General features: G+C 44.1%; 1 protein-coding gene across 8 annotated transcripts in view; it reads right to left on the minus strand.

Annotated features, from left to right (window-relative positions):
* Positions 1 to 17,016, minus strand: part of NEK10 (NIMA related kinase 10) — an 831,700-nt gene that overhangs the window by 141,674 nt on the left and 673,010 nt on the right. For 6 of the 8 annotated variants that reach the window (XM_063922254.1, XM_063922250.1, XM_063922256.1 and 3 more), the window contains 3 exons: positions 16,943 to 16,980; positions 16,711 to 16,851; positions 2,646 to 2,746 (listed from right to left, as the gene is read on the minus strand). In XM_063922254.1, coding sequence (XP_063778324.1) covers positions 2,646 to 2,746; positions 16,711 to 16,851; positions 16,943 to 16,980 — 280 coding nt within the window. The remainder of the gene's footprint in view (positions 1 to 2,645; positions 2,747 to 16,710; positions 16,852 to 16,942; positions 16,981 to 17,016) is intronic. The other 2 variants (XM_063922255.1, XM_063922258.1) reach the window with 2 other exon arrangements.

Genomic DNA, 17,016 nt, shown 5'->3' on the forward strand with positions numbered 1-17,016 from the left:
TTTTTAGTCTTTGCGGTCCGAAAGGACTGCGCTGTTGATGAAGAAAAGGGTTTCTTCGTAGAAGGAGCAGCGGAGGGAAGAAAAGTTGACTTACCCGCGGTTGCCGTGGAAATCCACACATCCAACCATTCCCAAAATAGAGCCTGACCTGTGAAGGGTAAGTTCTCCACATTTCTCCTGGATTCAGCGTTTGCCGATCATTGGCGTAGCCAGAGTCCCCTGTGTGCTGAGACAGCCATGGAAGATATCCTTGCACTCAGAGTACCCAGGTCCTTCATGGACTCCACCATGAAACCCGCAGAATCCTGTATATTACGTAAAAACCATTCAATGTCACTTCTATCCATCGTATCTAAGTCCTTTAGTAATGTGCTTGACCACTTTACTATGGCTTTAGCAATCCATGCACAGGCAATAGTGGGCCTTATTGCCACTCCTGAAGCAGTGTAAATGGATTTGAGCGTAGTGTCAAGCTTATGATCAGCCGGTTCTTTTAACGCGGTAGATCCGGGGACAGGTAAAACCACCTTTACAGACAGTCTGGAGACATATGCGTCAACTATGGGTGGGTTTTCCCATTTTTTCCTATCCTCCTCAGGAAAGGGAAAAGCAACCAGAACCCTTTTTGGGATCTGGAATTTTTTCTCCAGGGTTTCCCAGGACTTTTCAAATAATGTGTTTCATTCTTTAGACGCAGGGAAGGTTAGCAAGGGTTTCTTATTGTCTGTGAAGAAAACCTCCTCAACCTGCTCAGGTGGTGTGTGTCAGTAATGTGTAACACATCCCTAATGGCCTCAATCATGAGCTGCACCCCCTTTGCAAGGGATGCCGCCCCCCTCAGCACATCCCCATCACCATCTGCCGAGTCAGTATCTGTGTCGGCTTGCATAATCTGGGCAAGTGCACGTTTCTTTGGGTATATGCTAGGGGATTTTGAAGTAAAGGAAACGGAACCCAACCAAACTTCCATAGACTTCCTTAAAACCTGAGTTTCAGTCAAAGTATGGGCTACCCTAGTAGAAATCTGAGATAACATTTCCTAAATGGAAACCAGTCAATGTGGCCTAGATTCAGAAGCCTGAGACATGATATTACTTTCCTGGGTACATGGTGTAGATTCCTCTGGAGTAGATACCTCCTCTGTAGCATAAGACACAGAGCCCCTGGACATGGTTATGTGAGAATTTGCATACACACACAGCAAAATGTCAGACACAGTTTCCCCCAAGTACCTTCAGAGAGAGACAGAGTTTGGAGCCAGCACACACAGCGCCCCAGAGACAGTTAGACAGTTATATAAGAATTCCCTGGCGCTGACTGTGTACCCTTAATAGACTACACAGCGAAATTAAAGCCTCACACCCCTTCTACAACCCCCTGGTACCGCAAGGATAGCTGGAGTCGTGTGGAGGGACAGCGCTCCCTGTCAGCGTCACTGGAAGTGGATCTGCAGGGAGAAAATGGCACTGGTGAGCTGCTGGGTCCGCTCTGATGAAAAGCTCCGCCCCCAAACATGGCGCGTCTTTCCGCACGATTTGAAATTTTATAATGGCCTGAGGTATTATGCTAGCAGCGTTTACCGGAGTCCCTGATAGCCTGAGTGACCAGTGTAAGGGTATTTGCGCTGGCTTAGGGTGCCCCTCATAGCACCGCACCTGCTGTATCGCTAAGCCTTCCGGAGTGCAGTATCAGTACTGCGCTCCCACCCTGTTGCCGCCATTCACACCGGCTCCCCGCCCGTCGGGTCGCCGATGACACACTAACTCCCGGAATCTTCTGGCTCTGTTAGGGGGTGGCAGCTTGCTGCGGGAGTGAGCGGTCGCCTCAGGTGGATAACGATCCACATCCTCAGGAGCTCAGTGTCCTGTCAGCGGAGATTGTGGCCATTAACCTCTCAGGGTTGGAAACTACTCCCCCCTAAGTCCCACGAAGCAGGGAGGCTGTTGCCAACAGCCTCCCTGTGCCTAAATTACTCTTAGAAAAAAATAAAGCTAAAGAAGCTCTAGGAGCTCCCCTAGCTGTGACCGGCTCCTTCGGACACATTTTCTAAACTGGGTCTGGTAGAAGGGGCATAGAGGGAGGAGCCAGCCCACACTATTAAACTCTTAAAGTGCCCATGGCTCCTAGTGGACTCATCTATACCCCATGGTACGAATGTGGACCCCAGCATCCTCTAGGACGTAGGAAAAAATTGCAACATAGTGGTAGCTAATATGCCTACAATATTTACTGCTGCTGTTATGAACGCCAGTATGTTCCCAATAAGTGGCGGGATGTATCGCATCCGCAATGCGGTGCATAGTACATCGTGCCCATTATGTAATTCATTCTTTCAGTGTTTTAGGATCTTCCTAAACCATGGAGTCCGCTTAGATTCGGGTAAATACTGTAGTGTCCTATCGATAAGAAAAGGTTATTTTACCTGTAGGTTCCATTTTTTATTAACTGAAATGTGATTTAAACTAAATTTTAAGTCATCATAATAAAACAGGCGCACATTAAACTCACTTGATTTTTAGCTTGATGCTAAGTCCCTGTGGGGGTTTTTTTCTGTGACAAAGGACATTTTTTTACATATCTTGCAAAAATAATGACAGGAAAAACTGTGTAGACATAATTTTTTGAATAAAAACCAAGCTGTGTACCTGTGTAATGTAGATAATTTTATGCAGCTGGATTAAAATTTGCTGAATAGGATCACTGATCTGTCGCACTTTCCTCTGTGATACTGCAATTCCTGCAGATGCTGCAGTATAGAAAGTGAAACAAACAAAACCACAAACATTTAATTAACTAAATGTAAACAATGCCATTTCATTTATTGTAGAAATAAAAAACAGTTTAATAGAAAATCTATCAAATTACAGAATTAATAATAATAATAATAATTTGATTTATATAGTGCTCTTTCTCCAATAAGACTCACTTAGAATGAACATAATGCAGTACAGAAACAATGAAATACAGAAAAGTTTTTCATAAAATACAGTACAGAGAGCATGGAGATCCTAAAGGGAACATTAAGGAAATGCTTGAATTATACAGTAGATAGATGATGTCAGTTGAGTCATAATGGTGATGTGAATACAGTACGAGTTTTATTACATTTTGTGTAGAATTTTTGCTCAATAAGCATAAAATAAACCAAGAAACAATAGAACACAACATATTACAAACCAAAAGGAACTAATAGAAATAAAGGATTTTCCAGTGCTTAGAAACAAAAATGAAATGCAGGTTACTGAGAATCAAAAGCGATACTGTGAAAGTGTTAAATCTAAGGATGTTAATAATTAGTGATATGGGAATTATTTCCGTCTGCCTCCAGGTACTGTATTGTATGCACTTACTACAAAGAGTAAACCTAACACAAGTGAATTACCACTGCCTCGCAAAATTCTCTCTTAAAAGTAGCTGACATTGGGGGTCATTCCAAGTTGATCGCTTGCTGCCGTTTTTCACAGCGCAGCGAACAGGTTACTACTGCGCATGCATATGCACCGCAATGCGCAGGCGCGTCGTACGGGTACAAAGCGAATCATTGCTGGGCGATGGATTTAAAGAAGAATCCATTCGCACAGCCGATCGCAAGGAGACTGACAGGGAGAGGGCATTTATGGGTGTCAACTGACCATTTTCAGGGAGTGTTTGGAAAAACGCAGGCGTGTCTAGGCGTTTGCAGAACGGGTATCTGAAGTCAATTCCGGGGCCAAAAAGACTGAAGTGATCGCAAGGGCTGAGTAAGTCCAGAGCTACTCAGAAACTGCATAAAACGTTTTCGTCCTGTCGGCTGCACGCGTGTTCGTAGGCTTGCAAAGCGAAAATACACTCCCCCGTGGGCGGTGACTATGCATTTGCAAGGCTGCTAAAAGTAGCTAGCGAGCGATCTACTCGTAATGACCCCCATTGCATACCTCCCAACATGACCCTCTCCAGGAGGGACACAATGCTCTGCTTCTGGACTTTTCTCCTAATTTATGATTGCTGCCACCTGTATTGAACAGGTGAATGGCTAAGAAAGGTGTTTCTGCACAGGTGATGGCAATCAGAAATCAAGAGGGAAGTCCAGGAGCAGAGCATTCTGTCCCTCCTGGAGAGGGTCATGTTGGGAGGTATACCCATTGCACAGGATCACATTGTGGTATTACTGATATGAGATGTAAGCAAAATCCAAATTTATAAGATGTGGTGCCCACCAATGATGGCTGAAACCACAGCCCAAACGCGAGATGGGTATTGCCACTGAGGAAGGGACACTTGTATACTAGACTATAGTTAGCAAGCTACTATTCGATTGAATGGCAGCTCCAAAACCCTCCCGGCCACAAATCATCTGGTTGGAGAAAGACTAAAATAAGAATTTACTTACCGATAATTCTATTTCTCATAGTCCGTAGTGGATGCTGGGGACTCCGTAAGGACCATGGGGAATAGCGGCTCCGCAGGAGACTGGGCACATCTAAAGAAAGCTTTAGGACTATCTGGTGTGCACTGGCTCCTCCCCCTATGACCCTCCTCCAAGCCTCAGTTAGGATACTGTGCCCGGACGAGCGTACACAATAAGGAAGGATTTTGAATCCCGGGTAAGACTCATACCAGCCACACCAATCACACCGTATAACCTGTGATCTGAACCCAGTTAACAGCATGATAACAGAGGAGCCTCTGAAAGATGGCTCACAACAATAATAACCCGATTTTTGTAACAATAACTATGTACAAGTATTGCAGACAATCCGCACTTGGGATGGGCGCCCAGCATCCACTACGGACTATGAGAAATAGAATTATCGGTAAGTAAATTCTTATTTTCTCTAACGTCCTAAGTGGATGCTGGGGACTCCGTAAGGACCATGGGGATTATACCAAAGCTCCCAAACGGGCGGGAGAGTGCGGATGACTCTGCAGCACCAAATGAGAGAACTCCAGGTCCTCCTCAGCCAGGATATCAATTTTGTATAATTTTACAAACGTATTTGCTCCAGACCAAGTAGCTGCTCGGCAAAGTTGTAAAGCTGAGACCCCTCGGGCAGCCGCCCAAGATGAGCCCACCTTCCTTGTGGAGTGGGCATTTACAGATTTTTGGCTGTGGCAGGCCTGCCACAGAATGTGCAAGCTGAATTGTACTACAAATCCAACGAGCAATAGTCTGCTTAGAAGCAGGAGCACCCAGCTTGTTGGGTGCATACAGGATAAACAGCGAGTCAGATTTCCTGACTCCAGCCCTCCTGGAAACATATATTTTCAGGGCCCTGACAACGTCTAGCAACTTGGAGTCCTCCAAGTCCCTAGTAGCCGCAGGCACCACAAATAGGTTGGTTCAGGTGAAACGCTGAAACCACCTTAGGGAGAAACTGAGGACGAGTCCTCAATTCCGCCCTGTCCGAATGGAACATCAGATAAGGGCTTTTTCAGGATAAAGCCGCCAATTCTGACACGCGCCTGGCCCAGGCCAGGGCCAACAGCATGACCACTTTCCATGTGAGATATTTTAACTCCACAGATTTAAGTGGTTCAAACTAATGTGACTTTTGGAACCCAAAACTACATTGAGATCCCAAAGTGGAGGCTATGCAGTACCCCTTTTACAAACGTCTGAACTTCAGGGACTGAAGCTAGTTCTTTTTGGAAGAAAATTGACAGGGCCGAAATTTGAACCTTAATGGACCCCAATTTCAGGCCCATAGACACTCCTATTTGCAGGAAATGTAGGAATCGACCCAGTTGAATTTCCACCGTCGGGCCTTACTGGCCTCGCACCACGCAACATATTTTCGCCAATTGCGGTGATAATGTTTTTGCGGTTACATCCTTCCTGGCTTTGATCAGGATAGGGATGACTTCATCCGGAATGCCTTTTTTCCTTTAGGATCCGGCGTTCAACCGCCATGCCGTCAAACGCAGCCGCGGTAAGTCTTGGAACAGACAGGGTCCTTGCTGGAGCAGGTCCCTTCTTAGAGGTAGAGGCCACGGATCCTCCGTGAGCATCTCTTGAAGTTCCGGTTACCAAATCCTTCTTGGCCAATCCGGAGCCACGAATATAGTGCTTACTCCTCTCCATCCTATAATTCTCAGTACCTTGGTTATGAGAGGCAGAGGAGGGAACACATACACTGACTGGTACACCCACTGTGTTACCAGAGCGTCTACAGCTATTGCCTGAGGGTCCCTGGACCTGGCGCAATACCTGTCGAGTTTTTCCCAACGGTTTATAATCATGTGGAAGACTTCTGGGTGAAGTCCCCACTCTCCCGGGTGGAGGTCGTGCTGAGGAAGTCTGCTTCCCAGTTGTCCACTCCCGGAATGAATACTGCGGACAGTGCTATCACATGATTTTCCGCCCAGCGAAGAATCCTTGCAGCTTCTGCCATTGCCCTCTTGCTTCTTGTGCCACCCTGTCTGTTTACGTGGGTGACTGCCGTGATGTTGTCCGACTGGATCAACACCGGCTGACCTTGAAGCAGAGGTCTTGCTAAGCTTAGAGCATTGTAAATGTCCCTTAGCTTCAGGATATTTATGTGAAGTGATGTCTCCAGGCTTGACCATAAGTCCTGGATATTCCTTCCCTGTGTGACTGCTCCCCAGCCTCGCAGGCTGGCATCCGTGGTTACCAGGACCCAGTCCTGAATGCCGAATCTGCGGCCCTCTAGAAGATGAGCACTCTGCAACCACCACAGGAGGGACACCCTTGTCCGTGGTGACAGGGTTATCCGCTGATGCATCTGAAGATGCGACCCAGACCATTTGTCCAGCAGGTCCCACTGGAAAGTTCTTGCGTGGAATCTGCCGAATGGGATTGCTTCGTAGGAAGCCACCATTTTACCCAGAACCCTTGTGCATTGATGCACTGAGACTTGGCTCGGTTTTAGGAGGTTCCTGACTAGCTCGGATAACTCCCTGGCTTTCTCCTCCGGGAGAAACACCTTTTTCTGGACTGTGTCCAGGATAATCCCTAGGAACAGAAGACAAGTCGTCGGAACCAGCTGCGATTTTGGAATATTGAGAATCCAACCGTGCTGCAGCAACACTACCTGAGATAGTGCTACACCGACCTCCAACTGTTCCCTGGATCTTACCCTTATCAGGGAATCGTCCAAATAAGGGATAACTAAAATTCCCTTCCTTTGAAGGAATATCATCATTTCGGCCATTACCTTGGTAAAGACCCGGGGTGCCGTGGACCATCCATCCGGCAGCGTCTGAACTGATAGTGACAGTTCTGTACCATAAACCTGAGGTACCCTTGGTGAGAAGGGTAAATTTTGACATGAAGGTAAGCATCCTTGATGTCCCGAGACATCATGTAGTCCCCTTCTTCCAGGTTCGCAATCACTGCTCTGAGTGACTCAATCTTGAATTTGAACCTCTGTATGTAAGTGTTCAAAGATTTTAGATTTAGAATCGGTCTCACCGAGCCGTCCGGCTTCGGTACCACAACAGTGTGGAATAATACCCCGTTCCCTGTTGCAGGAGGGGTATCTTGATTATCACCTGCTGGGAATACAGCTTGTGAATGGCTTCCAAAACTGTCTCCCTGTCAGAAGGAGACATCGGTAAAGCCGACTTTAGGAAACGGCTAGAGGGAGACGTCTCGAATTCTAATTTGTACCCCTGAGATATCACCTGAAGGATCCAAGGGTCTACTTGCGAGTGAGCCCACTGCGCGCTGAAATTCATTGAGACGGGCCCCCCACCGTGCCTGATTCTGCTTGTAAAGCCCCAGCGTATACTGAGGGCTTGGCAGAGGCGGGAGAGGGTTTCTGTTCCTGGGAACTGGCTGATTTCTGCAGCCTTTTTCCTCTCCCTCTGTCACGGGGCAGAAATGAGGAACCTTTTGCCCGCTTATCCACGAAAAGACTGCGCCTGATAATACGGCGTCTTCTCATGTTGAGAGGCGACCTGGGGTTCAAACGTGGATTTCCCAGCTGTTGCCGTGGCCACCAGGTCTGAAAGACCGACCCCAAATAACTCCTCCCCTTAATAAGGCAATACTTCCAAATGCCGTTTGGAATACGCATCACCTGACCACTGACGTGTCCATAACCCTCTACTGGTAGAAATGGACAACGCACTTAGACTTGATGCCAGTCGGCAAATATTCCGTTGTGCATCACGCATATATAGAAATGCATCTTTCAAATGCTCTATAGGCAAAAATATACTGTCCCTATCTAGGGTATCAATATTTTCAGTCAGGGAATCCGACCACGCCAACCCAGCACTGCACATCCAGGCTGAGGCGATTGCTGGTCGCAGTATAACACCAGTATGTGTGTAAATACATTTTAGGATACCCTCCTGCTTTCTATCAGCAGGATCCTTAAGGGCGGCCATCTCAGGAGAGGATAGAGCCCTTACAAGCGTGTGAGCGCTTTATCCACCCTAGGGGGTGTTTCCCAATGCACCCTAACCTCTGGCGGGAAAGGATATAATGCCAATAACATTTTAGAAATTATCAGTTGTTATCGGGGGAAACCCACGCATCATCACACACCTCATTTAATTTCTCAGATTCAGGAAAACTACAGGTAGTTTTTCCTCACCGAACATAATACCCCTTTTTGGTGGTACTCGTATTATCAGAAATGTGTAAAACATTTTTCATTGCCTCAATCATGTAACGTGTGGCCCTACTGGAAGTCACATTTGTCTCTTCACCGTCGACACTGGAGTCAGTATCCGTGTCGGCGTCTATATCCGCCATCTGAGGTAACGGGCGCTTTAGAGCCCCTGACGGCCTATGAGACGTCTGGACAGGCACAAGCTGAGTAGCCGGCTGTCTCATGTCAACCACTGTCTTTTATACAGAGCTGACACTGTCACGTAATTCCTTCCAACAGTTCATCCACTCAGGTGTCGACCCCCTAGGGGGTGACATCACTATTACAGGCAATCTGCTCCGTCTCTACATCATTTTTCTCCTCATACATGTCGACACAAAAGTACCGACATACAGCACACACACAGGGAATGCTCTGATAGAGGACAGGACCCCACTAGCCCTTTGGGGAGACAGAGGGAGAGTTTGCCAGCACACACCAGAGCGCTATATATATACAGGGATAACCTTATATAAGTGTTTTTCCCCTTATAGCTGCTGTATAGTTAATACTGCGCCTAATTTGTGCCCCCCTCTCTTTTTTAACCCTTTCTGTAGTGTAGTGACTGCAGGGGAGAGCCAGGGAGCTTCCCTCCAACGGAGCTGTGAGGGAAAATGGCGCCAGTGTGCTGAGGAGATAGGCTCCGCCCCCTTATCGGCGGCCTTATCTCCCGTTTTTTTATGTATTTTGGCAGGGGTTAAATGCTTCCATATAGCCCAGGAGCTATATGTGATGCATTTTTTGCCATCCAAGGTGTTTATTATTGCGTCTCAGGGCGCCCCCCCCCAGCGCCCTGCACCCTCAGTGACCGGAGTGTGAAGTGTGCTGAGAGCAATGGCGCACAGCTGCAGTGCTGTGCGCTACCTTGTTGAAGACAGGACGTCTTCTGCCGCCGATTTTCCGGACCTTTTCTGCCTTCTGGCTCTGTAAGGGGGCCGGCGGCGCGGCTCTGGGACCCATCCAAGCTGGGCCTGTGATCGTCCCTCTGGAGCTAATGTCCAGTAGCCTAAGAAGCCCAATCCACTCTGCACGCAGGTGAGTTCGCTTCTTCTCCCCTTAGTCCCTCGATGCAGTGAGCCTGTTGCCAGCAGGTCTCACTGAAAATAGAAAACCTAAACTAAAACTTTCACTAAGAAGCTCAGGAGAGCCCCTAGTGTGCACCCTTCTCGTTCGGGCACAGAGATCTAACTGAGGCTTGGAGGAGGGTCATAGGGGGAGGAGCCAGTGCACACCAGATAGTCCTAAAGCTTTCTTTAGATGTGCCCAGTCTCCTGCGGAGCCGCTATTCCCCATGGTCCTTACGGAGTCCCCAGCATCCACTTAGGACGTTAGAGAAATTATGTTTTCCCACTATTCTTTGACAAGGTGAAGTTTAACCAGTCAGTGTCCAGAGCGGTGTGCATTATTTTTAACATCCCTAACCACACCTCAAGATATGGGATTTAACACCTGTTACTCAGAACACACTACACTAATGGAAGCCAGTTTAGCACACTGAGAGCAAGTTAATTGTCCCAACATGGCCTTGTATAAAGCTGAAGAACAACCTAGATGTAGAGCCCCAGTACTAGAGTGGGAGCATTTTATTGTGCTACCCCGAGAACAGCTAAGGATACAGCAGTTAGTTATTCTGCACTCCCCATGGGTCCTCTTCTCCCAGCAATAGGCTATGGGCTGATTACTTGTTTTATCATGTATTACTGTCCACAATAAGTAGCTTTAACAGATACAGTATATCACAAGTACAGTATGCAGGATGCTTACTGTTAGGTGTAAACCCCCTGTTGATTAGCAATGTTTGCTCAGATTCAGTTCTTTAGAGAACTAACCCTGAATGCCACTTTTTAGTAAAAAACTATTTACAGTGGCTCCTGATTTGTTTCACATGTGAGGTATTTAAGGAGACTGAAACAGGAAAATGACTTCTGTTTTCTATTTGATCTACTTATTGCATAACTGTCACTTGGCTGTGGTCCAATATGTGCTATACAGTGGATCTGGAAAGTATTCAAGGCGCTTCACTTTTTCCACATTTTGTTATGTTACAGCCTTATTTCAAAATGGAATAATTTATTTTTTTCCCCTCAAAATTCTACACACAATAGCCCATATGACAACGTGAAAAAAGTTTTTTTGAGATTTCTGCAAATTTATTAAAAACAAAAAAACTAAGAAATCACATGTACATAAGTATTCATAGTCTTTGCTCAATACTTTGTGGATACAACTTTGGCAGCAATTACAGCCTCAAGTGGCAATAATTTACATAGCAAGATCAACCTGGTTTTGCAGTGTAAATGATTGCCACTTTAAAAAAAACTGGAAAACCTTACCAAATCTCTCACTTTCTGAAACTCTTACTCTATTACATTTGGTCCACACTGTCAAGTGTGGGACCTTACGCAGACAGGTGTGTGCCTTTCCAAATTATGTCCAATCAACTGAAGCTGTAGGAACATCTTAATGATGATCAGTGGAAACAGGATGCACCTGAGCTCAATTTTGAGCTTCATGGCAAAGGCTGTGAATACTTATGTACGTGTTATTTCTTAGTTTTTAATTTTTAATAATAAGGCTGTAACATAACAAAATGTGGAAAAGGTGAAGAGCTGTGAATACTTTCCGGATGGACTGTATATTAAGTATGTTTCTAAATGTATGTCTTTAAAGTGCAGTAATGTGTTGAACACTGGGGCGAGCTATGTTTTTTCATAAACAGAAAGAGTAGTTGGCCAGTCAATGAGAAGACTGACTTATTGAGGTACAATAGTGCTAAGAGCAGAGGCATGGGAAAGAGCACATGTAGATCACAAGGATTCAGTAATACATATTGCTTTCTTTTTCCTAGCTTCAAGTTCTCCCTATTAATGTGGCATGCCACACGTTGTACTACTACACAAAGCAAGCAGATTTTTACCACTGTACATACTGGGGGTAATTTATAAATGTGTAATAATGTGGAGTCACACAGAGGAACCAACTTTTGAAAGGGGTGCTCACTCTAACCCCTCTCCAATGTGACTGAAGAATGCCGTGTTACCTACTGTAAGTTTAGTGTCTGTAGCACAACGAATATTGGGGGTGATCAGGTACCTATAGCACAGAGCTATTGTCTATGCAGTCACTGACTAAAATCACTTTCTACCAGTTTTTTTATACAAACTTAAAGAGAATGAGCTATACAGATGGAAAATCAAAATGGGCACATCCCATGGACCCTCCAATCAACAGTCTTCGCAACCAGCACATCTTCTGTTCATTTGCAAAGTATATTACCTGCAGGTAACCAGACAGTCGGGAGCAAGCACATGATTTTCATAGGATTTTTTGTTTGCCTTTTACCACAATATTCAGATTAATCAGTATACCTACAGAATATGTAACATATTATAATGTGTATAATACCTGGCTTTGGAGTAGTTGAACTCGCACTGCCCTGTAAAGAGTAGACAATGCACCTGCTTGTGCAGTGCTGAAAATGGCGGCGCTACAAGTTTACTGCACATAGAAAACAATAAACCTGGACATAACTGTGGTTTCTTGTACTTTTAATACCCCCAGCAGTTGCTTTTGTGAACAACAGATCAATCACTGAGCAGACATTTTATTAGTTGTAAGCAGTGGCGAATTTCCCATTAGGCACGTTAGGTGTGTGCCTAGGGGCGGCACTTGGATAATTGTGTTGGTACTGTCAGCCCAAATAGTACCAGTAACTGCAAAATATTTCCACTGAACTGTACCATATGCCATCTTGAATGGAGTGCAAACAGGCAGGACATGCACATACTGCCCCTGTAGGCTGTCCAACTTAGTAAGTATGTACACTGTAAACAACTAAAATGGCATAGTTAGTGGCTTTTTTTATTATTCTATTAAATTGGCTATCATCAAATGAGGACTTATAACCAATCAATAAAAATGATAAAATAAGGTAGTCAGGGGGGCGGTCGTTACTGTTGTGCCTAGGGGCACCCTCAACCCTAAATCCATCTCTGGTTGTAAGTAAAATATTTTCTATAATAAAGCTAAACTTTAACCAATAACTGTCTTTGCTTGCTACATTATTTTGGAGATCCTGGGAATCCCAGAAACAGCTTTCTGGACTTTCCCTTTTCAAAATGCAGTTCTCTGTGTGCAAAGATTGTGAAAGAAAACTAAAATGAGGCAATTCTGCGTCTATTCTCTAACATCGTCACCTATCTGCTAGCAGCATGGCTGGAGCAGCTAGTGTCTGATGAGCATGTGTGCACTTCACACCGCAAGCACCTTCAGAACCATTAACACAAAGTGGAGTTTGCAGTGTGAATGGCTAAGTTAGACAGTCCAAAACTGCATAGCAGTGTCTTTTAACCAGAGTCATCAAAGTAAACATTATCAAAGTAAACAACGTTACTACATTTATTTATTACCAGTTATTTATATAGCTCACACATATTCTGCAGCGCTTTACAGAGAATATTTGGCCATTCATATTAGACCCTGCCACAGTGGAGCTTACAATCTAAATTCCTTACCACACGTACACTTGAATACACATTCATGCTAGGGTTAGTTTTGTTGGGAGCTAATTAACCCACCAGTATATTTTTGGATTGCAGGAGGAAACCAGAGAACCCAGAGGAAACCTACGCAAACACGGGGAGAATATAAAAACTCCACACAGTTGGCGGGAATTGAACCCATGACCTCAGTGCTGTGAGGCAGTAATGCTAACCATTACACCAGTGTTTCCCAACCATGGTCCTCAAGGCACACTAACAATCCTGGTTTTAGTGATATACAGGCTTGAACACAGGTGACTTAATTAGTACCTCAGTTATTTAGATTTAACCATCTGTGCTGAAGCCTGGATATCACTAAAACCTGCACTGTTGGTGTGCTCTGAGGACCGCGGTTGGGAATGCCTGCATTACACCATCCGTACTACATGGAAGGTCAAACATTTCGATGTCGTCTAAACCAAAGTTCACACTTACCATGTTATTTTAGCAAATACGTTTAGATTGAATCTACTTTATCTATTAGAAACACCTGATTAGTGATAATCTACTATATATTGGTTTCATTTAGAACTGCTGTATATAAAAATGCTGAAATATGTTAAATGAATCCGTTTGACCATTTGTGAATACAAAAGTATACTTTAGTGTTCAGTAAGTATTGTATTTGCAATCCAACAGTGCAAATGGCCCACTTTGTACCATTTTTACTGGTCAGTCCATAGGTTTGTGGACCAAGAAAGGAACATCTATGGGGATGCAGACATTTTAATCCTCAGTTGGGCGTATAGGGGTGCTCTTTCCTAAGGTCCTCATTAAGAGTTGGCTGTATCCCCATTTTTGTGCCAAAAATATATCCATTTTTGTGCCCAGATTTGTGAATATTATCGGTTTCTGGCCCTTTGAGAATGGAGGAAAGCTGAGTACAGTAGGCTGTGTACACCTAAGTGTAGATGCCACCTAATGAGACTAGGATGCATCTCCAGATACAATTAGTAGGAGACAAAGCTGACCACCATAGTGACACTGACAGTTTACACTAATAAAGAGCAACACTGGGCTTAACCACTTGCCTGGCATGGTCGCATCAGATGCGACCACACCAGGCAGTATTTTATCTGACCTGGTCGCACAGGATGTGACCAGTCAGATAAACAGTGCTTGCAGCGTCAGGGAAGGGAAACTTCCCTCCGCTGCTGCTGACAGAGGGACTCTGCCTCCCTGCACCCTCTCAACTGTGTTGCTGTGCTGCCGATCGGTCAGCACGGCAGAATCCCGCCCCCCACACACACACCCCAGCGGCTGCAGACAATAGCTGCCGCTGGAAAAGTGTAAAGCAATCCCCCAAGAATCCCCCCCCCCCCCCCCCCCAGGGTATCTGGCAGCTGTTGGGCTCTAAAAGGTAAAGTTGTGATGTTACCGATGTTCCGATGTTCACTATGTTCCCGATCGATGTTTCGATGTTTGGAGAGAGAAAATAAAAATATAAAATGTTTTTTATTTTTTATTTTAACTAAAATCATTTTGCATATGGTTAAATTTATGTTCTTCACTTAAGTCACTCATTTAAAAAAAAACGAGAATCGTCAGTTAAGTGTTTAAATGCACCTTGGCTTTCCTAACAGGCACCCACTATTGGAAGTCACTTTACTGGAATCACAAACATCTAACGTTCTATGCACATTAACACTGGATCCTGGATTAATTGTTTTCTCAGAAATTGTTTAGCCAAGTGCAGGGGCACCACAATGTTTTTAAGTTGGGGGGGAGAGATATCATTTCATTTTGGTGTCCCTAAATAGTTGGAAGGCGCCCATTCAGTTACAGCTGGCCTTACGTTTATATATATATATATATATATATATATACACACACACACGCACACACGCACACACACACACACACACACACACAATAGTGTGCAAAAGTTTTAGGCAGGTGTGGAAAGAATGCTACCAAGTGAGAATGCTTTTAAAACTAGAAGTGTTAATAGATTATTTTGATAAATTAACAAAATGCAAAGTAAGTGAACAGAAGAGAAATCTAAATCAAATCAATATTTGGTGTGACCACCCTTTGCCTTCAAAACAGCATCAATTCCTCTAGGTACACTTGCAGTTTTTACAGGAACTCGGCAGGGAGGTTGTTCCAAACATCTTGGAAACTAACCAAAGATCTTCTGTGGATGTAGGCTTGCTCAAATCTTTCTGTCTCTTCATGTAATCCCAGACAGATTCGATGATCAGGGCTCTGTGGGGGCCATATAATCACTTCTAGGTCTCCTTGTTCTTCTTTACGCTAAAGATAGTTCTTAATGACATTGCCCGTATGTTTTGAGTAGTTATCCCGCTGCAGAATAAATTTGAAGTCAATGAGACGCCTCCCTGATGGTACTCCATGATGGATAAGTACCTGCCTGCATTTCTCAGCATTGAGGACACCCTTAATCCTGACCAAATCCCCAACTCCATTTGCTAAAATGCAGTCCCAAACTTACAAGGAACCTCCACCATGCCTCACCGCTGCCTGTAGACACACATTATTATACCACTCTTCAGCCCTTCGGCAGACACAATGCCTTCTGTTATAGACAAATATTTAACATTTTGGCTCATCAGTCCAGAGCACCTGTTGCGCTTTTTGTGCACCCCAGTTCCTTTGTTTTTGTGCACAGTTGAGTCACTTGGCCTTATTCCAATGTCGAAGGTATAGCTTTTTGGCCGAAATTCTTCCATGGAGACCTTCTGGCCAGACTTTTCAAACAGTAAACAGTTGTACCTGGGTCCTACTGTGTACCTAGAAGAACTGATGTAGAGGTATGGGAAACGCGATCAGCATGTGGTGCTAATGCGAATTTTAGGGCATGGAGGAGAGTTTTACGAATTCTCCTCCAAAAGCACTATAATTAATTTATGTGAATCTAAAATAATATGAAAAGGATATGAAGACAGCCACTTTCACATAATTTTACTAGAAAAAAAATTGACAAATAAATATCACCCTTATTCTTTTTCATTTGACATAAAAAAACAGTTTATTGACATTGCATTCAATTGCAAAATGAAAGAAAATAAGAGCATTGGATATGTAGTTATTGGAGTAAACATAATAGCCTGTGAACTGCAGACATCTGTGGGATCCCAGCGAATCTTCCCAAAATTTTAAAGTAGCAATCATTTAAAAGGCAAAATTAAGTTGTTGTTTTTTTCCTTTTAAATGATTACTACTTTAAAACGCAAGCTATTATATTTACCACGTTGTCAATGGCAGACCACAAAAGCTAAGCAGTCTGCTAAATATGAAGTCATGCTATTTTCACTACAGTGTTTATAAATAGTAATACAGTATGAACATTTTGTTGGAAGCTAATTTGGAATCCCCAGTGAAAATCCTGTCCTTACCCTTGACAAGTGCTGACTGCATGAGTGAGATTAGAGTTTGGATGACTAGCTTGTTTACTTAATCTTTTTCATGTAAGGAATGCAGAATACTGTAGTGTGAGAATTATCTTTACATATTCATACAAGTAACAGTTTGAGTAAAATATACATGTCTATATCCAGAAGCAAAAGTCAAAAGAAGATGTATATAATTCCACTAAAGGTAGATACCAGAATATTTTAGACTGTGAAGTAGCAAAGAAGGAAAGCTGTGTGTAGGCCATTCTGCCCCTAAACACGTCGCTAGTTTTCTACTTTGAGATCTGAACACCAGTGAAGGAACTTTCAGAAGTAGATCAATAGGCAGCAAAGCTGAAGAAAAGAAAGCAAGAAATAGCATTTCATGGTATATAATAAGAAAGAGAATGTTTCAAGAATTTGAGCTGAAAAATCATAAAAGTACCTGGTCTTGGTTTAGAACCTGTGCTTCCTGTACGTTCCCTGTAAGACAGATAGCACAAACATTTCTCAATTTTC

The sequence above is a fragment of the Pseudophryne corroboree genome, chromosome 5 (assembly GCF_028390025.1).
Source record: "Pseudophryne corroboree isolate aPseCor3 chromosome 5, aPseCor3.hap2, whole genome shotgun sequence".
Classification (NCBI taxonomy): Eukaryota; Metazoa; Chordata; class Amphibia; order Anura; family Myobatrachidae; genus Pseudophryne; species Pseudophryne corroboree.